The 23,776-nt window shown below is 36.7% G+C and overlaps 2 protein-coding genes across 2 annotated transcripts in view; one reads left to right on the plus strand and one right to left on the minus strand.

The window, feature by feature from the left end:
• The window catches only part of LOC128991039 (adenylyl cyclase-associated protein 1-like), a 96,555-nt gene extending 86,386 nt beyond the window's left edge, over window positions 1–10,169 (minus strand). The window contains exon 1 of the mRNA XM_054413751.1: window positions 9,940–10,169. The gene's annotated coding sequence lies outside the window, so the exon portion shown is untranslated. The remainder of the gene's footprint in view (window positions 1–9,939) is intronic.
• Window positions 10,170–14,327: 4,158 nt separating this feature from the next.
• Window positions 14,328–21,994, plus strand: LOC128990032 (40S ribosomal protein S12-like). The gene is made up of 5 exons (XM_054412247.1): window positions 14,328–14,350; window positions 14,474–14,509; window positions 17,729–17,857; window positions 18,984–19,188; window positions 21,876–21,994. Exons 2-5 carry the CDS (start codon window positions 14,493–14,495, stop codon window positions 21,945–21,947), a joined length of 423 nt encoding a protein of 140 aa, XP_054268222.1. The 5' UTR covers window positions 14,328–14,350; window positions 14,474–14,492; the 3' UTR covers window positions 21,948–21,994.
• The last annotated feature ends 1,782 nt before the right edge of the window (window positions 21,995–23,776 follow it).

A 23,776-nucleotide genomic window follows, 5' to 3' on the forward strand; every position in this document is an offset into this window, starting at 1 on the left:
ACTCCAAACACGACAGCCAAACACTCGAGTTCATACACAGAAGAGCTTTTCTTTTCGCAGGGACTCAAAGTGCGTGAGGCGTACGCAATTGGCTGCCTAACACCATCCACCTCTTGTGACAACACAGCCGCAATAGCGACGGAGGAAGCATCTGTTTGCAAGACAAAGTTCTGATTGAAATCCGGCATCGCCAAAACAGGGGGCTGCATGATAGCCTCCTTGAGAAGGTCAAAAGACGTCTGCTGCGCTTCACCCCAGACAAACTTGGCGCCCTTCTTCCGAAGCTCATTGAGAGGAGCCGCCAATTCAGCAACATTGGGTATGAAGCGTCGGTAAAAACCTACCATGCCGATGAACCTAGCAATACCCTTGACATCTCTGGGAGGAGGAAACTCCCTGATAGCCTGGGTTCTAGCGGGGTCGATGCAGACGCCTCTATGAGAGATAAGATGACCAAGGAACGAAATTTCCGGCTTTGCAAAACTAACCTTGTCAGGATTCACGGTAAGGCCAGCCCTATTCAATCTACTCATGACTTCTTCAAGATGAATCAGGTGATCTTCGAAGCTCTCACTGTACACCAAGAGATCGTCGAGGTAATTGAACACAAACTTGAACTTGACATCATGAAAGATGGAATCAAGGAGTCTGGTGAGAGTCTGGGCCCCCACAGCAAGACCCATCGGAACTCTTGTGAACTGATACAAATTCCACGGAACGCAGAAAGCAGTGAGAGGTCGAGACTCAGGTTTCAAAGGAATCTGATGATAGGCCTGATTCAGATCAAAAACAGAAAAATACTTGGCCTTACCGAACCAATCAAACGCAGAATGCAAATCGGGGAGAGGCACAGAGTCGATTTCAATTTGCGCATTCAATTTGCGATAGTCCAAAACCATTCGGGACTTGCCATTGGGTTTCGGGACGAGAAAAGCTGGACTAGCGTAGCTCGAACGGGAAGGTTCAATGACACCATTTTCCAGAAGTTCGTCAATGATTTTTCTGAGAGTTTCCATTTTGGGTGGAGCTAATTTGTATGGGTGAGAGCGAACGGGACGGGTATCTGTTAGACGAATCTCGTACTCTAACAGGTTAGTGACTCCGAGCTTTGGCGTCAGCACATCTGGGAAACGAGAACACAAGGTTCTGATGGCTTCAGCCTCGCAAGTAGTCAGATGCCCTAACGGATCAATTGTTGGCTTGCTGGGTATCTCAGGCTCAACTACCGCAGCACCACCACCAATTTCATCAGCAAAAGATATTAATACCCGTCTCGCAAATCGGAAAAAACACTGACCTCTGCCTAAATCCAAAATTAGGCCAGTGTGCTTGATAAAATCCGCTCCCAAAATGACAGGGAAACAAAGGTCCTTAGCCACCCAAAAACTCCAAACCCAAGAAAAATGTTCAATTTTGAACTTGAAACGGGCTTCATAGATGATGGGAAGGGGTGAATTTGACGCAGTCCAGCAGATAGGGGTTTTTCGCTCAACTTGCTTGATAAGCCCAGACGATTCAAGTTTTTCAAAAAGGGACAAGGAAATGAGGCAACGGGCTGACCCAGAATCCACTAGGGCCTTCTGCACCGTGGAACCTATGAAGATGTTGAGACGTGGGCAAGTTGAGCGCGCCGCTTTCACGCCCATGGAAGCAAGGCCCGCAATCCCCCGCAGCAGAGGCTCGGTCACAGGCACAACACTCCCAGAAGGGGAGGCAACAGAAACATTAACTGACTTTAACTTAGAATTTGACTTACTTGAAAAAACTTTCAAATTATTGCCCTTTACATTATCACCAACAACCTCACAGGAAGGATTGGGCAATTTTTCCTCCTGTGAGCAAACTAGTTTTTTGGACCACGTCCAAAATTTCCACCTTGACGGCAATGCCGCCGAATGTGACCTGGTTGCCCACAACCAAAACAAACAACAGGTTGCCTCTGCCACTGCGGCGGTTCAGGACCCAACACTCCCACGGGTGCCACGACAGCATGATGACCAGCTAGGGGAAGATGCCCCGCCGCTTGGTCCCTCTGAAAATCAGCGTCCTGGACAGATCTCGAAAGGATGGAAAGTCTGTCCAGATCCGCAAAAGATGAAGGCCGTGGTGCAAAAACCAGACGGGAGCGTTCCTCAGGCTTCAACCCCTGAAGCACAATGTCAATGAGCTCAAGCTCACTGATCCCCAAACGCAAGACCCTTTCCACCGTGCGAATGTCCCCCACGTACTGGCTGAGAGACTCGGCTGGCTGCTGAGGACGAAAAACTCTCTCAACTTTCAGCTTCTCCATGACCCGACGGGGCATGAAAAGCTCCAAAACTTCTTTATGAAAAACATCAAAGGTGACGCCTCTGCGCAAACAATCAAGCAATCTGTCCCCCAACGGTTTCAGACAGTATGGAGCAATGAGTTCCATCAAAGTTGCGTCTGACATGCCAGGGTATTCACGCATGCGCAAAACACTCTCCAGAAAAAAACAAAGACCATTCACATCTAACCCGTCCACCGGCCGGAAACCACTCAGGACAGAGGCAAGGGGATGGGGAAGTTTGCCAAAGGAGTTAGAGATGGAAGGGGAACTATGAACTTGAGAAGGAAAGGGAGAAGGGGACTGGACATTCAGCGTAGCCGCAGCCAAGGTGGACGTGTGAGAGGGGGACGGTGTGACATTTGCATTTGACATTTGAACATTTGCAGGCAACTGGAGCAGTGTACTTGGCGTAGGCGGAGCCTGGGGGGTACCCACTGGAGTCACATCAACTGACCTTGGTACTTCGTTTGAAGTTTCCGAAGAACGGTTGTCTTCAAAAATTTCAACTTTCTCTTTGACAGACTTTCCTGCCTTAATACTCTCCAAAATTCCTTCCAGCTCAAGAATTCTGGCTTCCACCCAGCTCTTGTCCTCATCTTGGATTTCAGGTTGCCCTGAAACCAAGAGCAGACGCTTACGCCAGTGCGTCAGCTGTGTGATAGCCGAACCCTTAGCTGAGCCCATAGGCAAACCACTCCAACTATTAATTTCCCCACTTAGCTCTTCCATCCTCTCTTTACATGCCTCCAGTTCCTCATCCAAACTGAGCGACTCAACCCAAGCTTGAGGCATGCTAACAATTTGTCTGAACTGTGTACGCAAAGTGCGTACATCAGTTCCAGGAGTCTCCCCCCGGGACCGCACCTCGTACACCAGCTCCGGCTTCCTCAAATATTCCGGCACAATTGACGCCATACCGAGTCTCAACCAGTACTTGACTCAAAACAGACAACAACAATTTTTTCACAAAACAAACACAGAAATTTAATTCCTAAGGCTTCTGGACGTTGATGCCTACGCACCTGATGGGGCCCAAAAGAAGAACCTGCCCATTCATACCGCAAGTACCGCAAGAAAAAACAACAACAAATGACCCACGAACGTACACACACACAAACATACACCGATACATACACTAGACAACACCTAACACTTGTGTGATGGGGTGTACACACAAACCTTTTTTTTTTTTTTTTGACACATGACCATGCTTTTGACACTCTTGCTCCCGAAGGATGCAAGTCATTACCACCGATTCCACCCGGTGCCTCGGCCAAAGGGCGAGCTCCTAATAAAAATGTGTTTACGCCCCACCACAACAACAACAAGACCTTTTTCCAAAACTGCCAGGCCAGAACATTTCCAAGAAACCAATCCATCCACGGCTCTTCAAAACAAAACAAAAAACAGAACGCGGACAGTGATCGCATCTCTAAGTATCCGAGTCGTGAAACCAAGTTTCACGACAAGGCACCCAGGACGCAACCCACTAACCACGCTCTGCTACCAGATGAACCATGCCCTCGTGCCTGCACCCAGACTAACGAAATGGAAGCGTGATCCATGCGCAGGCCCGAGGAGCGGCTCACAAAACTTTACTTAACAAAATGAGAACCATGGATGGAGGTTCAAGAACAACACGCCATTTGAGAGAAACGAGCTGTAATTAACCATTTAAAAGAAAACACAACAACAATAATCAACAACAATACATGAATTAAATACTCTCAATAAACCTTAAATAAATTTTGGTACCCGTTTAAGCTGCTGACTTACAATAATTTATTTTAATCATTCAGAAAATCAGAAGGATTTAGTAAAAATTTAACATTTAATAAAAGGAAATTACCAAAATTAACAAACTATAACAATAATAAAATATGATGACTCTTTTAATAAATATCTGAAAAGTTAACAATTAACTAGGGGCCCCAAAAATTAAATACAGTGGAGAGATTTTAAAAATCGGATGATTAGGCAACAGTAGAATAAAATTTGAAATAAATAACAATAGGCTGCTGTGCTTATAAATAGTCAACAAATGTTAAAAATCTTAAAGTCCATTCGGCAACAGCAATATATATAACAATTAGATAAATAACAATTAGTCGGTAACTTGCGGTAACGGTCTTCAAGGGTGTGACACCGGAGGGCCATGAAGCTGGGCGGACAGCACCGGAGGAGAGAAGAGGCAGGGCGGAGAGGGGGCCAATATGCAGCGCCAGCCTAGTCGCAACATTCCTCTCCGCTGAAGATGGTCAGTCATTTTCCTCCTCACGGGCCCCAAAAGGCGCGCGGGGCGTACTAAAGTTACTCCATAAAGAAAGTTCTCACAAACGGCCAAGAATAAAACTTAAAAGGCACATTTATTATCCAAAAAAGGAAGATTTAAAAGGATAAAAATCTTCAGTGAAGTACTCAAATCCGACGTCTCGCAACCTCTGACACTTCGCGGTCGGAGTAATAAGAACAAAACCCACAGCCTTGTTCGGGGGGCCGTGGAGTGACAACGAAACACTGAACTAGCCTACTATAAAAAAAAACTTGAACCATTGATCATGAGTCGTGACATTCGCCCGGTGGAAATAGTCACGGCTCAATAATAATTACTGTATACTCCATGATGTATTTTATTGAACTATCTGATAAAATTTGTACATTATTTTAACTTTTAAATATTTATTAAAATTATCTGAATTAATAAAATGTATAAACTCAAGGTTTTTCAACATTTTCAAAGATGTAGTGTGTTTGATTCTTAAATGCTGTGTAATTAGTTTTACCTTGTGCTTGATTAAGTCAGCTTTTATTGATTTGTCATCTATAGCTAGATAACTCAGCTGCTTGAACATACCTTGTTGAGTAATTTGCTGTTTTAACTTTATATTTCCAAGTCAATTACGAGTTTTTCAACATTTATTAAAATATGGAAACTTTTACCAATCAAGATTATGCCAACATGATGAATACAGTAATTATTATTAACAGTAAAACTGTGCAAAAACAAAATCTGTAAACCGTGTTTTATTGTAGTTTATTAGTAATTTCTCACTGGTTTATATCAATAATAGTATTGAATAGCATATCATTTGAAAGATTATTAAAATCTCAAGTTTTTTATGCATTTCAACATTGCATAAATGCAGGTTTATGTATCAAAGGAGGCTCATGAAAGTTATCGTAATTAATTAATTTAATGACATTTTTACTTTATTTTGGATATAACGTGGACTATGTAATGGTATAATTGTGGAATGAAACCTTTGATTTATAGAAAATTTAATGTTCTTTCCAATGATTTTACCTACAACTCTCTAAAGTAATTGATTAAGTTTTTATTACATAAATTGTGGAGCAAAGTCTAATAAAATAAGAAAAACACAAAATCCCCCAAAACAGCCAAACGGTCGAAAATCGGACATGGGTTTATAGGATCTTTTTTGTTCCTTTTAGTGAGTAGAACCCACTGGCGAAGTTAACACGGTCAGTAGAAACTCACCCTGTATATCGAAAGAATTCAACATTTTAGTAAAATTTGTAAATCTAGATTTATTGATCTTGTCATTATTAATTGAAACAAAAATTGTGCATTATAAATTATTTATTGAAAATAAAAATAACAAAAACGGAGGTAAACAAAGAGAAGGTCTTTACTCAGAGGATGGTGTACAGGGATCCTGACTCATTGATAAATTCATTAATTTTTTTTAAGAGATTGGCGGCCTCTTTTAACCTTGCATTTACCCGTCCACATAGACTACAGATCTGTTCGTGGAACATATCCAGCAAAGCAAGGTAAAAGTTACTGATAAAAGTTTTCTTGCTCTTAACTAATTAGAAAGAATGACCTATGAAGGCTTGACCTCTGATGTTATTAACGGAAAATTTTAGCACCAGTAAAATTTACATATGTGAGCGAAACCTTTGACTATTAATACAACGCGAAACCTGCGTAGCTAACATAAAACATGTCTAAAAACAAGCTACTGTAGATGTTTAGTAGGATGAAAAGTATACTAGCACAGTAGAAGTCTATGATTTTATATTTCTTTTCTATTAAAACTTTAGCCTACTCCAACAAATTTGACTGAGGACTCAAAACCCAAAAATATGTTAATAATAAAGAAAATCTCAGCCCATTTAATCCCTGATAACCAGTACCTATTATGCTTGAAACAAGAGATTACTAAATGCTAAAGTGTTTTATTTTAGGAAATTCTGAATAATGTTAGGGCTAGAACTTTAACAAGAGAAGATTAATGATTAATTATAAACTAGTTCAAATTTTGTAGGCCTAACCAATTAACAATACATTACGCTTTGTTCTTAGTGTTTGTAATATTTAGAGAAAAGAATTTAACTTCAATATAAGCTCGGCTGAAGTTAATATATATCCTTAAGTTGTATACCGTACTTTAGTTTTGATAAGTTGCCAAACACGTTTCCAAGGCCTAGGCAAATGTGTTTACCATTACACTGGCCCATAACAGATATTAAAAGGTAAACATTTCAAGCTAAATGTTAGCTAATAAATAGCTAAGAGATCTAACCTCTATGTGATATAGTTTAATATTATGATTCTATTACGAAGGTTTCCTTAAATTTAAAATGTCAAATAGTGTCTAAATAATTTTACACTTGAATGCAGAGTAGAGGTATCAAGGAGGTTACAATCTAATCTCAAATGTTCTTATCAATATAATTTTACACTTAAAGCACATCTGTGAACAACAATATTGCCTGAAATTGCTGAAACGTTCTAGTAAAACAATGAGCCCAGGTTGTTAACAATTTAAAAACTTGTTGGCTCTTACAAAATTGTATTGTTTAATTTCTTTACATTAGCCTATTAAAAATCTCCACATGTTACTTCAGCATAGGCGGATCTAGGCCCCAAAATGTGGGGGGGCTAAACCGGGATGCCGGGGGGCCTGGGGGGTATGGAATACCCTTCAGTGTGGAGGCCCCCCCCCCCCCCCGAAAATGTTTGAAAAAATATAAGCTCCAAAGACGTATTTTAGGCTACCTATTTGGAAATCAAAATAAAAGGAACTACGAATTCAGTGAACACGGTGAAGGACCTTGTAATCAGCTAATTTACAAATTCCACGTAAGAACTTACACATTATGGAAAATAGCTGACATAAGGTAAAAGAAAGGAACAGACTGATCCAAACCCTAAATGTGTGTGTACTGTGTACCTACGATCCTAAATGAATTGCTGGTTTGTAGCATATAATCTTAAAAAGACTATTAATACTGTACTGTAACTCAGGTCTTCTCACAGACAAAGTCAAGAACTAGACTTTGTCTATTGAGAGCTCCAACACCTTTTTGGTAATGGTACAAGACGTTATTTTTCACTATTTAGGGTGTCTAGTTTATTACCATTTAAAAATTCAAGACTAATTTCAGAATTTTTAGGACTAGATGCCAAATTTTTCAAGACTGGATTTTTCAACAATTAGTGATGTATTGATAGCAAAATGTAGCGATTCTCAATTCTTGATACTAATGCAATTTTTTATAATTTAACAAAATTTTTGAAATTTTTGATCACTCACAATTTAGGTACCGTACTTAAATTTGATAGTTATATCACGTTTCTGGTTAGGAAATATCGTCAATTAAAATAGACTAGTCAGTAGACTTACAAAGGTAATAAAACTTAAAACAGCCGTAACTCCGTTACCTAATATTTGTGAGCGCATCTATCAAGGTTCCCATGGTCATGTTCGTCGCAATAATTACCGCAAAAAATTCAGATGTACCGGTAGGCAAAATATCCTTTGGTGAATTAAAAGTTACTGCTTGCTCATAATAAAAGCTTAGTTAGGGCCTACTGAATTCAGTGGAATAACACTTGAATGGCTAAGTTAAGGATTCTATATATTAATTTGAAACTGTTTTTCTTTGTCACAGCTATTTTGAGAGAACGGCTGGGCGTAGAAACTCGGTAGGGGTGTCTAAAGAAAGGTCTTGGTCTGTAGATGAGCCATCAAAAGAGAAACATGGTGAATTCCCTTGGGGCTCTGCCCCCGTGGCCTTTAAATTCCCATCCCATGTTATTCTTATGGAGGAAAACGGGGTTTTTGTCACAGCTAATTTGAGAGAGCGGCTGGGCGTAGAAACTTGGTAGGGGTCTCTAAAGAAAGGTCTCGGTCTGTAGATGAGCCATCAAAAGAGGAACGAGGTAAATTCCCTTGGGGCTCTGCCCCAGAAGCCTTTAAAGTTGCCTCTTCAGATTTGTTTACATTATGACCATATTCATAATTCTACACTACTTTCTAAAGCAACAGCTGTTAATATTTAAATTGTGATTTACTGAATTTGTCAAAATGAAGTACAGTATTTGCAATGGATTTTTCTGATTTTAAAATTGATTTTCTTCTGCATCGTGTCATGTTTTGCAATATCATGTTGTATTACCAAATCAGTGGGAAATCCTAATATCACAGTAACTTTTGAAATTATTTCTTATGGTGTTATCTATTGTATTGGTTGGTTTCTGCCGTTTTTACCACTTCTTGGAGATTGTACGTAGGTGATATTCTTTGGCATATTGCATCTGTAGACGAAACTTGGGTTGGTGTAATTATTACAATGGAAAAGAGCGAGAAATCCTGGACAATTTGATATAGGCTAAAAATAAAACTGAATTAACACTGTGCTACATTTCTTGAGCAATCATTGAAATAACCGATTTGCAAACAATGGAAACATAGAAAAAGTCATAGAACACAACCAAGTAGAAGAAATAGAAATAATGTTTTTTTTTACACTAAAAACACAAAAAAGCTTTTTGAAAAAAGATAAGATATTTACAAAAGATTTTGATTATTTCCAACTGTTGTGTAGATCGTGAGTATTTCCATAATTGTTGAGTCACCTGTAATGCTTTGCAATTGCTCGAATTCGAGCAACAGGTACACTAGTTATACATGAATTTGACAATTGCTGGCTGTCAAACTTAGTTATAGTTATCTGGTAATAGTGAAGGCCAGGTCCTACATTATTAGATTTAACTACTCGATAGGCCTAGTTCAATTTTTTCTGCCAAGGGGGGTGGGGTTGCACACCCACGTGTAACCTGGCTGTTTCCACCACTGTTTCAGGCCTGTGCGTGAAATAAAACAATTGAACAGGTTAGCCAGTACAGTACTGATAAAGTGTTGTCCGGTAGCAGATATAAGGATCCAAACCCTTGACATCGTTACCATGGATTCAAAGTCCATCAGTCTACAGACTGTGCCATTGACTTCAATTGATTTGTTGAACTGGGCCAGATCAATTATAACCAATGGGTTACATAAAATCTATGGTTATTAACTGGATTTAACTTAGGCCTATTATCTCCATTAAAGATGGCTAACATTAATGATACCTACCCCACCATCAGACAATAGGTACCGTAAGTACTGTCTACGTTAGGTGCATGGGAAAAAATAATCAACTTATTGTTTTTTTTTACCTGTGATAAGTTAGTAGTCCCTTAAGTTATTTTCTAAGTTTAATTTTTATAGATTTGTAGTTAACTTAGTGCACAGTGACGACAAAGGAAATTGTATTGATCCTTAACTACCTAATAAAACAAACAAATTCTACAGGGTTCCATTCCATAGGCCTACCTGATTAATCCTTTTAAGGCGCTCTTAGTTTAGGTTATGCCGATATCCAATTAGCAGCCAATGCCAGTAGCAGCTTTGAAGTATGGATGAAGGAGATCGTATAAGTTATTACGTTTGCACATAAATGAACTATAAAAAAAACGTAAATTATAGGATATAAATGAAAATACAGCACAAGCACGAAAGTCTACAACAGGACCGATACACACCACACAGAAACAGACGCCTTTGGCTTTGACTCATGAGCATGACGTATATAAGTGATGACATGATGACAACGAGAAGAAGACGAAGACAATGACAACCGTCGCAGTGTTGCCACTTGCCAGTTCCAGTCAGTTGCCACCTCGTTGTTGCGATTTTACCCTAGAGCGGGCTAAAATTACCCTAAATGCTAATATTTATGTTTAATGCTATATAACATTGTTAAATACCCCCGCCGCAGCAAACCTGCCGACTAAGCGAATTTCCATTTGTCTGAATTGATTTTCAGTTAAATATATTTTAATAACATTAGGTTTAACGAGTACCTAGGTTTGCTGCTACAAGGAAACTAATAAAGTGTGTTTTTGAGTAAAATATTGATAGCTTAGTAGAAAATAAATAAATTTGCCAAGTTTGATCAAAATATATCCATAAACAAGCAAACTACAACATTTGACAATATTCTCCATAAGAATAACATGGGAATTTTAAATTTACAATCTTTTTAATTTTCTCCGTTACTAATAATCGAACAAAAATACTTTTATCAAAGATTACATATGCTAATGTAATCTTTGCTTTTATATACTAAATTATTTGTTTTTTTAAGCTCTTTAAAAAGGTCTAAAGATAAATCGGGAAATTTTGTGTTTTGAGGGTCAAAAGTGAGAAAAACCAATTTTTACCCCATAAAACCCCCCGTAAAGCCCCGTTCCCATGATCCGATCGTGCTGGTTTGCGAACTCATTCAAGTTTATCCCGCTTTACACCTTTAAACAAAATTTCATCAAAATCGGACAAAAATTACTCAAGTTATCGCGTTCACGGACGTATATATATATATATATATATATATACATATATAAAAATTTGAACGAATGGTGTTTTTGGCCTCTGGGGACATCAAAATGAAAAAGTAAATCGGTCCCGGGTCTAGGTCTTACCGTGCCACCTACGGTAATAGCTACTTCCCTATAGGGAAATTCGCTAAAAATTATAACTCTTACCTAAGGGAGTATGTTTTATCTATGCTCTTACATAAGAAGGTTAATTGTACTAAATAAGGTTTTAATATCAATCAATATACGTAAAATTATACTCGATTCTCGAAAACAACCCTAAAAAAGTACAAAAAGTTGATATTCAGCTCTAGGTATCGCATAAATGTATAATATATCAAACCAAACCAGGAATTACTGTTTTTTTATGTATTGACCCATTACTACCTTTTTGGACCATCATCGCTTTATAATACAGTACGGTACCAAAGCTTTAATCTAGATACTGTACACATCAGTGTACACTCAGTAATTTTTTGACACAATTGGTAAAATACTAAATAATCCTAATGTATAATTCAACTCAATCACAACTAAATAGCAATAAAGAAACATTTAATACCTATTACTGTATTTCATACTTTTTCCTACAGTTACCTAACAATGTACATGTTCTCTCACTGATTTGAGAAAGCAAAGTGGCCAATTCGCTCACCAGTGTTGCAACGCGAAGGCACGAAATAGTGAGCGCGTAACATGCAGACTAGGTCGTATGCGCGCGAAATACGTTGGCAGCACCGGCTGTAAATCAGCTGGTCAGCTGTTGTACTGTTGTATCATTGAATGTCATATTAAAAGTTCACTTCTGTGTAAACATATGTCACGTTTCTTTACCAATTTATTTGTTTTATGGTAACTGTACGAAAAATATAATGTGCAAGTCGAGTGCAAAGTGCAATTGCCTCACTCGAGAAACCATTCCTCACTCGCCTACGGCTAGTGAGTAAGTATTTCTCTCGAGTGAGTCAAATACTCCCTTTGCTCACTAGTTGCACAAATAACTATATTATAACGTGTTAAAGAATCAAATACATTCTAAAACAGATAATTCACGACTATTGATAAGAAATATTATTATGGGACATAGCAATTGATTTAAACCGTTGAGTCGCGTATCACGATTTCGGTTTGCCATCCTTATATATAATACGTTAAGGCGATTTCTACGAAACACTACTCCTCCGTAAATAACGGACGGATTTTTAAAAACGACGTGTCAAAATAAAGTATTTTTTGTGTGGACGCCCCCTTTCAACAATTCCTGTAATAAAAATCCTCGGGCTTTACCCCACAGGCCATCAAAGTTGGAGTTTCTCCCATAAGATTAACATGGGGAAATCTAAATATTTAACTGGAAACTTTGTCCCCACTAATTTGAGAGAACGGCTGGGCGTAGAAACTTGGTAGATGTGAAACATGTCACCATAGATAAAACCATTGACTATATATACATACAGTGTATAGTATATACAAGAATACATAGTCAATGATAAAACCTACTCGTTTTATCTATGATGTCACTTACCGTTAAGAATATTTTTTTAGAAAGTTAGCGTGGTGTCTTTCTACGTCGGCCTTGAAGAGCCATAGAGAGAGAAATATTTTATGCAACTTCGTGTTTAAAACACGAAATTTCGACTTTAAAACTGGAAATTTCGACTTTTAAATACGAGGTATCGACTTATAAACTCGAAATTTCGACTTTCAAACATGATATTTTGACTTTTTAAACTCGAAATTTTGATATTTCAACACGAAATCTGCAGGGGAAAGGGAACCGCGGGTCTTCCTCAGTTCCTCATTGGCATTGGGAGTTGGACTTGAGCTATGTTCGTTGTAGGCCTAGCATAGATTAAACGAGTATGTTTAATCGATGATTGTAGGTTCTATCCAGCTTGAATGCATTTATAGCTGCCTATGGTGCCGTCCAGATGCAGATCCCCTCACTTCGTTTTGAATATAGGAAAGAAAGAAACTGCTTGAAAATCTGAATAGTTTTGTCTTCTATATCGTCCAATCGCTGACAGTTTCCGATTCAACTGTCTCTCACTTATTACAATATTATCTTTTGAGAATAAAATAGCTAAAATCTCTGCATTATGAAGCCCTAATATAAAATAATCTTGGATAAGGCGTTCTTTGTGACCTTCATCCATTATACGACAGTACGTAATCTTCTCCAACTCCCAACACCTAGCACTTCGTGATATGAATAGTACAGCGGTCATTAATTCCATCCGCCAATGACATAAATTTCGTGTTTAAATTTAAAAGTAGAAATTTCATGTTTAAACCATGAAGTTGCGTAGAAACCTTTCTTTATCTATGGCCCTTCAGCGCCGTCGTATACGCCTTGGTCGTATTTTCTTTATTTTTCTCAGTCATTTCGCTAAATTTGATTGTGATTGAGATTGGATTGGATTGAAGTTCAGTCAGTAGTTCAGTTCGGTTTTTACTCAGGGGAGGTATAGATGAGCTTACGTTGACAGCTGAGGCACGGCCGCCTTTAACTACAGGCCGCGGCCTGGTAGAATTGGCAACATCGCATGTGGTGTAGTTCAGTGACAGACGTCCCATAAGATAATATGGCAGACAGGTGACATCAGCTCATTAATTCGCACTTTATTGATTTAATTTTTAATTTATGAACATAAATTTATTAAAATATTGAAAATAAAACATACAGAATTGAAAATTGAAACAATATGAATTAAAATCTATATCTGTACATTTTTAAGCGGAGTCAATATTGTCATAGTAAAGTAATCAATCTTTCGTAAATACACAAATACCATTAGTTGCTTCCAAAAAATCAGCTGTTACATCACCACTTGCGACGTTGCCAGTTCGAAGGCCGCGGCCTGGAGTTAAAGGCGGCCGCATCGACATATAAGGGCGGCCGTGGCTGTGGGCTTCTCATTAGCTGAGGGAAAACCATTACCGTAACAATACCAATGCAGCCATCGGCCTCGGTGGTCTAGTGGTTAACGTGCCGGGCTAATATGCTGAGAGTCCCGGGTTCAAATCCCACTGGTGGCACTAACTTTTTGACTAAGATTTTTCATTGTCAGCAAGTTTGGTTAGATCGGTTAGGTTATGATATTAATTTTATAATAAAAAATTATAAAATTGAATTTGAGGCATTTATAATTTTATTTTATGAACAGAACTATTTTTGCGATTAGTAAACCTTCATTGCCAAAATACTCTCTACTACAGCGCTGTACACGGAGGATTTTTGAACTATTTAACTAAAGCCTCAATGGTAACTCCCCTAAGTCAGACAGTCAGACCCGTTTCAGTTCAGTTCAGTCAGTTCAGTTCACTTCTTCTTGTTCTTTCTTCCTGTTGCCCTGTACTTCAACAAGGTATGTCATATTTGTGTCCCATCATATTAATCTATTTTAATTTATAGCATCCCTCTTCTTCAATACATTTTAAAGTTAAATCGAGTTTGTTAATTGTATGCTATATCTTGCTATTTGTTTCAGGTAATCACTCGCACCGAAAATGTCTGACACCGAAGGGTAAGTCCTACAACTTAACCTCTAACTCCCAAGTTCCATTTTGGTTATGTTTACACAAGTCATAGCTAGGCTACATAGGCTATTTTTCAAGTTTTTGCAATAACCTAGGCTACTACTTATTTATTTCACTTAAGATGGTATTAGCCCAAGAGCCCATGACTGCCAGACCTTTGTTATTTTATAAAAGCTAAAAGTTTCTCAGCAAAATGCTCCTAGTTCAGTTAAGAATGATCGGCATCCATGACATTTGGATTTTGGTTACATTGGTAACAAAAAGGTAACAAAGGTCTGAAATTTGCAAATAACCATCGTTAGAGTATAACCCTCCGAGTGTTATTTGTCGCTGCAGCGACTCACAAACACTGTTTAGCCTACGGCGAAGGCTCTATGACTGACAAAATCGGATTGAACTGGATCGAGTTAGGTATCGTTTTATTTTACAGATTCATAGCTTTCTCCGGAGGTCTGTCTCTAAGCGCTATTCATTTTAGTTTCGAAAATATTGTAGCAGACAGCTGACGTGCGTATTTGTAAACAGCTCGGTTAACCTCGGACCGATGACTGATGTGTTTTATTACGTTTATCATTGTGTTAGTGTTAAAAATCAAAAGTAGTGATATACGTGGTGCATTATAAGAAGATTGAAGTGATTTTGAAGGGCTGGTTGATGATCCTGAAGAAGTAGGTAGTGATATTGATGTAAATTATCAGCCAGATTCCTAGCTATGGTTAGGCTAGATGCATTCTTAGCTAAACGCTATGTACTGAAATCTGTTTTTTGCCCATAACTTATTTATTTGCAAATCTACTTCCTTATATTATTATATATTTGTAATCCTCATAAAATTTAGAACAAAGTGGCTATTTTCAAATATTTATAGGCCTATAATTTATACAATTTCATTGAGCGCTTAAACTTATTTTTTTTTTTCCAAAATATGTTTTTTTTACCTAAAATTTTTTTTTGAAACAAATGTTCCTTATGTTCTATGTATAATATTGAAGCCCATGATTTTCCAAACAAAATGGTATATAGAAGAGTATAATTAACATTGTTTTCAAGCTTCTCAGATCCGTTTTATCAAAACCTTGCAAATGAGCAAAAAATAGGCAGACATTAAGGCCAAAACAAGGGACACTCGGAGGGATAAAGCTTGGTTATTTCATATTTTCTTCAGAGGAATGTTAGAAATCATTTCCCCCATTGCCAGACACTTTGCGTGCGGTTTAAACCGAGTGGTCAGACACCCTTAAAAACTAGGTATGACGAAGATTAATTTTCATCATTTTATAAAAGCTGAAATTGATATACGTTATTTGGGGAGCTATCAAAAGAAGTTTTCTCAAAAGCCAGACACTTTAAAGTCTGCCGTAATAAGCTTAACTGTTACAGTACCTGCAAACAGTGAATTCAGTTCCAGTTTGGAACAGGTTTCTGTGCCAAATGTAAACAGTTAAATTACTTACTTTCTTCCTCACAGTCTGTTTTTATATTAAACCATATGTTTGATGTTAGGCATATGTTATATTTGCATTTAATTGTTTGTTTATTCCTGCAGTGTTTTGAAAATATCCCAAGTAACATACAGCTTTTATACTATTACAAACTGCTATACCCGTGCTTTGCGGGAAGAAATTACGATTAGAAATAAGTTGTGATTTCACCCTGTTACATTTGGCGGAGAAACCAATTCTATACTGGAACTGAAGTAACTGTTTTATAACGAACGAAAGTGTCTGGCTCTTAAGGAAATGTCTCTCCATAGCTTCCCAAGTACCGTAACATATATCAAATTCAGCTTTTATACTATGATATAAATTAACGCAATTACGATTACGGAAAGTGAATAAAGATACGTCTTATAACACTTAAAACATATTTACGCTTATACTGTTACTCACAAGACGGTAAATATACAAAAGATGGTAAGTGGTGATCAATTTCAGTTGGCCACTCCAATCATCATCAGACCCAATAGGTGAATCTCATAAAAAAACCGTATTTAGTAGATTTAAGAATAAATATAGCCTAATCTAGAAAAGAATTATTTTAATATAAACATGTACCATAATCTCCTCAATTTCATGCAGATTACAACTGTGTAAACAAATTGACAATCGAGCCACTATGAATAGAGATAGCCTATAGCGTATTTTGTGAACGGAAACGCCATAAGACGTAAAGAGTAAGAGAGAAACGGTAAATACCTTACGTGGTGGTGGGAGCGGCGAGCGGTTGGACCGATAACCCAGCACACAGGACGCGATCCAGCTGTAGTAATAATAGAGATCGATGGTCTACTCTTATTTTTTAAATGAAAGTCACCAATGGAACACTAAAATTGTATACTAAAAAAAATAAGACACAGAGGTCAGTTAATAAGCATGTGGAAGTAAATAAGTTGGTACCTTTTACTGTTTCAATAGTCAATGTTGGTACTTAACAAAAATACTGTAGCATGTCACTTAGTAAACGTGCATCTTAACGCCTGCAAAATCATCTGGAAGTTTAGGCCAATAATTTGTTCAGCAGGATTAGGCCTATTGTTTCATGACATTAGCTGAGTCCAGTAGACTAAGGGCCTATTGGTTTTTCAGATTGATTTTAAAACACTAATGATATAGGAAACTGTGAGGTGACTGAACTATGCAATGTCGGAACTGATATGTGTGAATAGACCTTTAAACTGAGTTTAATAATATCATTTTAAATAACTAACAAACATTTGTATAAACTATGCCAAATAATGAATTAGACTCAATTTTACAGGATAAGTTTGTAAAGCTACTAGCCCAGGAAGCATAAAAGCAAGAGTTTTTTTTTTGCATTTACAAAATGCAACTATTGTTATTAAGTATAAATAATTCATCAGATTCAGATATCATTGAGCTAATCCTACAATTGCACGAGAAACTGTAGGCCTATGTATAGTTGGATAATTTTACTACCTAGTTACTCTCTAAAGCAGAACTAGTAAGAGGAGTGGCATATAAAGTCGCCGGCAGGGTCAGCTATTTCCTGAGCTTTCTTAGTAACACCCATCGAGCGAATAGCCTATTTACAAATACAAATACAAGGTCAGTTTATGAACTGCAAGTAAAAAAGCCAAGTAGTGGCTTGTAAAGTCACACAATCGTGTAATTGAGCCTTGAAGAGGGAAATACTGATAATAATCCTTCTTTTAATTCCTTCTTTTAAATTCTGGCTTCTTTCTACAGAGAGGTTGTAGCACCCGCAACTGGAGGTCCCACCGACATCAACTCGGCTCTGCAGGAAGTTCTCAAGACTGCCCTCATCCATGATGGTATCTCACATGGACTTCATGAGGCCACCAAGGTTCTGGACAAGTACGTGAATTTTTCCAATTGATTAAAAGCAAGTGGAACTTTAAGTTGTGTAATCCATTACATTAAAAGGGAAGAAGTTAGTCACTGAGCCTGTTGGCTGGGATAGTGTTTTGTCCAAGGCATTTTGTTACAGAGAATACTAGGACGGTTTTGCGTTTTGAATCCGTAGTTCACTTTAACGCTGCAACCAGGCTTCTCGCCACTTACTGGCATCATTTGTGAACAGAATGACACAATTTGCAGCTCTGTAACGGTACGTGCCTAGGGGCGTCTGTCATTGAGGGGCGCCCGGCCACGGCAGGTGGTGGGCGGTGCATAAGCGGGCGACGGGCGTGTGGTTGTTAGCAGTGAAGATTATAATAGTATTTACTTAAAAAAAAAAACAGCCCTCGTACTTAAGTTAAAGCATGCTTTCAAGGAATAGTTGGTCAAACATAAATTAATTTAATTTTTATGGATGCACTGCAGGGCTAGTGACCTGGAAAACCTGGAAATGTCAGGGAATATTAAATATCTGGAAAAGTCAGGGAATTTTGTCATAAGTCAGGGAAAATTGTAAAAGGTTTAAAATTATTTTAATAATTGTTAGGAAAGGTCGATCTGGTGAGAGTACGTATGCCGTGTGGGTGAAAACTAAGAAATATGTACAAATAAATTTTGTGTTTTTGCATATAAAGGTAAGTTGCAAAGTTTGAATATAAGCTAGCCTGTATCTATAGATTTTATGTATGTTTTTCATATAAACATAAGATATTCTTCAGATAAAGATTAATCCTTTTGAAGAATTAGTTAGTAATAAAATTGTAATTTTGAATTTGTCGATCAGGGAAAGTTTAAATCATGGAATTGTTGGGGAAAAGTCAGGGAATTTTTCAATGTGATTTCACTAGCCACCCTGCACTGGTGATTCATCAAATCCCCATCACACTTGTCAGTTAGAGAACTGAGCCACTAGGCTAGCAATTCATCCGAGTCTAACATTGATATATTGGCAAGTGGCCGATTCCATAGATTTTTTCTGTGTCAACCGAATTGTCAGATGTATATCTTCACTAAAAAATGTTTCAACATTGTCGAACGCACCACAGTCCATAAACTTGGTCCAATTTATGCAATGTCTGAACAGGAGGCAGGCCTTGCTGTGTGTTCTTGCCGAGAACTGTGACGAGCCAATGTACAAGAAACTTGTCCAGGCTTTGTGCAACGAACATCAGATCCCTCTAATCAGAGTAGACAACAACAAGAAGCTGGGAGAGTGGGCCGGTCTCTGCAAGATCGACAACACTGGCAAGGCCAGGAAGGTTGTTGGTTGCTCATGTGTTGTTATCAAGGTATGTTGCTTGTTTGATACATAATTAACTGGTTGCTCTTCAAGGTATCCAGTCTTCTGGTAAATCTGGCAACTGTACGTGAATTTTTATTCATGCAGCTTAAACATATATAGCTAATTGGTTGTGCAATTTACCATTTTTTGATTCCTATATTTTTTTACTCTTATATGAGCATTGCTTGATTGTAGGCCTATGTATGCTTGCACAAATATCTCAAAAGCGGCTTTGACGATTTCCTTCAAATGTTGTAAACAACTTATATCTGGCCTAAAAACGTGTTAACGGCAGTTAAAACTGTCAACAAAAATCAAATTATGTAAAAAATCAAATTGATAGTCTCATTTTTAACATTGGCCTTATTGGTTGCCAAGAACCATGTTGGTTGAAAATAGGGATGGACGAGATTGGATTTTTAGTTCGAGACGAGACAAGACGAGATTTTTTATTTCTCATAAAATTTCGAGACGGGATTTCCCTTCTCATACGCAACGGGAAATGCACGTTCAAAAAGATGACTGTTTAAATACAAAAATAATGATAATAGGCAAGAATATTTACAATCTTTTATTAAAAAACATCAGCATAACATTTTTTTATTAATCACGCGTAACTTATTAAAAATGCCTACGATTAGGAAACATAGTGATATCAGTTAGGATATAGTTCAACTTATCCTAAAATAAAATAAATCATAAAATAAAAGCAATATTAATTTTTATAAAATAGTTACTTGTTTTGACTTTTTATAGTAATAAAACATTCCTCACACTGCTTACACTTTACAAAACTTCTCAAATGTTATTAAAGTAATATTATTAAAGTAATATTTACATTTAAAGAATTAATTAAATAAGAACGCCTTCACAAAGGAAACGCAACTACAACACGCTCCTGTATTGCGGGTATTGCATTGACTTTCTGCAGGCGTTTTTAATTAAATTTTTTTTTTTTTTTTTTTCTTATTCCCGTCTCGGTAAAAATCTCGGCCAAAAAGAAATCTCGTCTCGTGTAACGAGATTTAAAATTTCCCGAAAATTTCCCGAAATTTCGAGACTTGACCATCCCTAGTTGAAAAAAATAACAAGGAAAAAGTAAACAAAAGACTTGTAACATGTGTTTATAACAAGCCATCCACAGTATACTAGCAAATAACAAAATACGAAGTGACTATTTGCACGTCAAAATGGCGTCACAACCCATTCCCGTTGCAGTTCCAGTTCCAATATTACAAAATAATGCAAAGGGAACAGTTACTTTTTTTCACAATTCTATTGGCTCTCAAACACCATTACCACAACGATACGATTTAAGCCTTGATGGTATAGTGGATAGCGTACCAAGTTGAGAAACTGAAGATAGTCAGATCCTATCCTACTGGAGCATTACCTTTTTGTCAAAGATTTAGCTTGGAATGCAATTAAATCTTTTGTTAGAATTTGAGGCATTTATAATTTTATTTTATGAGCAGAACTATTTTTTTGATTAGTAAACCTTCATTTGATTTTTTATTGAGGTTTAGAGGTCCACTACCGTACCTAATATACTAGGTTTCCTTTGTGTGCAACGTGTTCTTAAACAGTTATAATAAACGGTATCAGCATTCTGACACATACTTTCTCCCATAAGTTTGTCAACAACCTTTATCATGTGTAAGCGGTGAGAGTAAATATACGGAAATGGGATTTATACAATTTTGTTCACAATTTAAAGGACTACATACTGAATTTTTATCAAAATCTTTCGGGCCATTTTTGTGAAAATCGGATTTTTCCGTGATTTTATGGGGTTTTATGGGAAAATAACATAATTTACAATAACTTTTGAACCATAATTTTTACAGAAATGGGATTTGTACCATTTTGTTCAGAATATAAAGGACTATAACATACAAAATTTTTATCAAAATCGTTCGGGCCGTTTTTGGGAAAATCCTATTTTTCCGCTTTTTTATGGGGTTTCATGGGAAAATTCCCATTAAAAATAAAAAAATTTTAAAAATGAAAAACTATCAAAATTTTAAGGACTATAACATACTATGTTAAAATAAAACCGGATATTTTTCTAAAATCCTATTTTTTGTTATTTTATGAAGTTTTTATGGGAAAATAACATAATTTACCATAACTTTTGAACCGTAATTTTTACAGAAATGGGATTTGTACCATTTTGTTCAGAATTTAAAGGGCCACAGCATACTACATTTTTATCAAAATCGTTCGGGCCATTTTCGAGAAAATCCGATTTTTCCGTTCCAAAATTTAGTATGTTATAGTCCTTTATATTCTGAAGAAAATTGTACAAATCCCATTTCCGTAAAAATTACGGTTCAAAAGTTATTGTAAATTATGTTATTTTCCCATAAAAACCCCATACAATAACGGAAAATCAGATTTTTCCAAAATTGGCTCAAACGATTTTGATAAAAATTTAGTATGTTATAGTCCTTTAAATTCTGAAGAAAATTGTACAAATCCCATTTCCGTATATTTACTCTCACCGCTTACATATGATAAAGGTTGTTGACAAGCTTATGGGAGAAAGTATGTGTCAGAATGCTGATACCGTTTATTTTATCTTGTTTAAGCGTTACACGATAAAAGTGTTGGTAAGAATAACAAGCAAAAAATAAATACAGTATCTATCATAATTCTATCTTGAATAATCAGTAAATGTATTTTATGTTTCAGGACTACGGTGAAGAGACAGCTGCCCTTGATATGCTCAGAGAGTACATGAAGACACAAGGCGTTGTTTCGTAAAAATGTAAATTATTAAAAATATAAAAATAAATGTTTTTAAAAAAAGGTTTCATCTGTTTTTCAGTTACCAGTCTAGTAGTTGGGAAGAACAGGAAAGTCAGGAATTAGTATTCAATTTCAAAATGGTCTTGAAAAGTCGGGATTTAGTCTTTATTTTGATATCAAAGTCAGGAATTTTCATAATTATGCCGCGATTGCGGACATAGCCATACATAAACAAAAACACATTGATATACTTTATTACAGTATTTGTTCTTTGTTCTTTTTAGGTTCTTTAAAAAGGTCTAGAGATAAACTGGGAAATTTTGTGTTTTGAGGGTCAAAAATGAGAAAAACCAATGTTTGCCCCATATAACCCCCCGTAAAACCCCGTTTCCATGGTCCGATCATGCTGGTTTGCGAACTCATTCTTATCTCTCCTTACATCTTTAAACCAAATTTCATCGAAATGAGACAAAAATTACTCAAGCTATCGCGTTCATGGACGTGTATATATCATGGAAAGTAAATAAAAGAAATGTCTTATAACAATTAAAATAATTATTTATTAATAAATAATTAATTATATAACTTAATTTTAAGTGTTATAAGACATTTCTTTTAATTACTTTCCGTAAATTTAATAACACGTAGGCCTACAATGCTGATCAAGAAGTTATTTAGTATATATCACCAAAAAAACCTTTTGATACATATATACAAATTTGAACGAATGGTGTTTTTGGCCTTTGGGGATATCAAAATGAAAGTAAATTGGTCCCATGAGACCTAGACGGTAATAGCTACTTCCCTATTGGGAAATTCGCTAAAAACATAGTCTTACCTTTTCACAATTCTCTCAGCTATTTAAAAAGAAACCATCCTATGCTGGTTCTGTTTTTTAAAAACATATTCCAAAAGAAATATTGAATATAGAAAATCAAAACAAGTTCAAAAGTGAACTCATGTGTAGTACGACTTAACTTATGTGAATGCTGATGCTACACAACTGTCAATAAAAACCCTGAACAATTCAATGCAATAAACTGAGTTGGATTAAGGAACTGTGACGCCTATTTATTGTATTGCTGTTGCTGTACAATGTACGTGAAACAAATAAAGAAGTTTTGAATTTGAATACTCTACAGCTTTCTCGGTAATATTCACTTTACTTTTAAGGAATTCCCCAACAAAGACTTCTACAGTGAACCTCGTTTGAACGAACCTCGATAAAACAAATTCCTCGATAAGACAATTTTTTTTTTTATCCCCTTGACACTTTCATATAGGTCAATGCTAAAAACACCTCTATACAACGTGGTAATTAAGTTAAAAACCTCAATAAGACGAATTTGTTTATAACATGGGCTAGGACTGATTAACCTCTATACAACGAATATTCTTAGCACAAAAACTGAACGTGACCTCTATAAGACGAATTTATCATAATCTTAACCTCCATAGTACGTAGTTTTCAAAACAAACAGAAGCTTGTCTCAACATGAAACCCCCACCCATCCCTCCTCCTTCCTCAGTCATTGTTTGGAGAAACCTTGGAGCGAGGAGAAACCTCTATAAGAAGAATAACAGCAGCATTAAACCTCGATAAAACGACCCTCTTTATTACATGTTTTATATGGTCCGAAATAAACTTAATTTTTATTCTAACAGATGATGATTAAATAAATTGCAGACAAATGTAAAAATACCCCTGCCGCAGCAAACCTGCAGACTAAGCGAATTTCCATTTGCCTGATTTGATTTTCAATTAAATCTATTCAAATAACATTAGGTATAACGAGCACCTAGGTTTGCTGCCTACAGTGTAATAAAGTGTGTTAAAAAAAAAC

The sequence above is a fragment of the Macrosteles quadrilineatus genome, unplaced genomic scaffold (assembly GCF_028750875.1).
Source record: "Macrosteles quadrilineatus isolate MER2022 unplaced genomic scaffold, UCM_ALF_1.0 Scaffold_3__2_contigs__length_128488019, whole genome shotgun sequence".
Lineage (NCBI taxonomy): Eukaryota > Metazoa > Arthropoda > Insecta > Hemiptera > Cicadellidae > Macrosteles > Macrosteles quadrilineatus.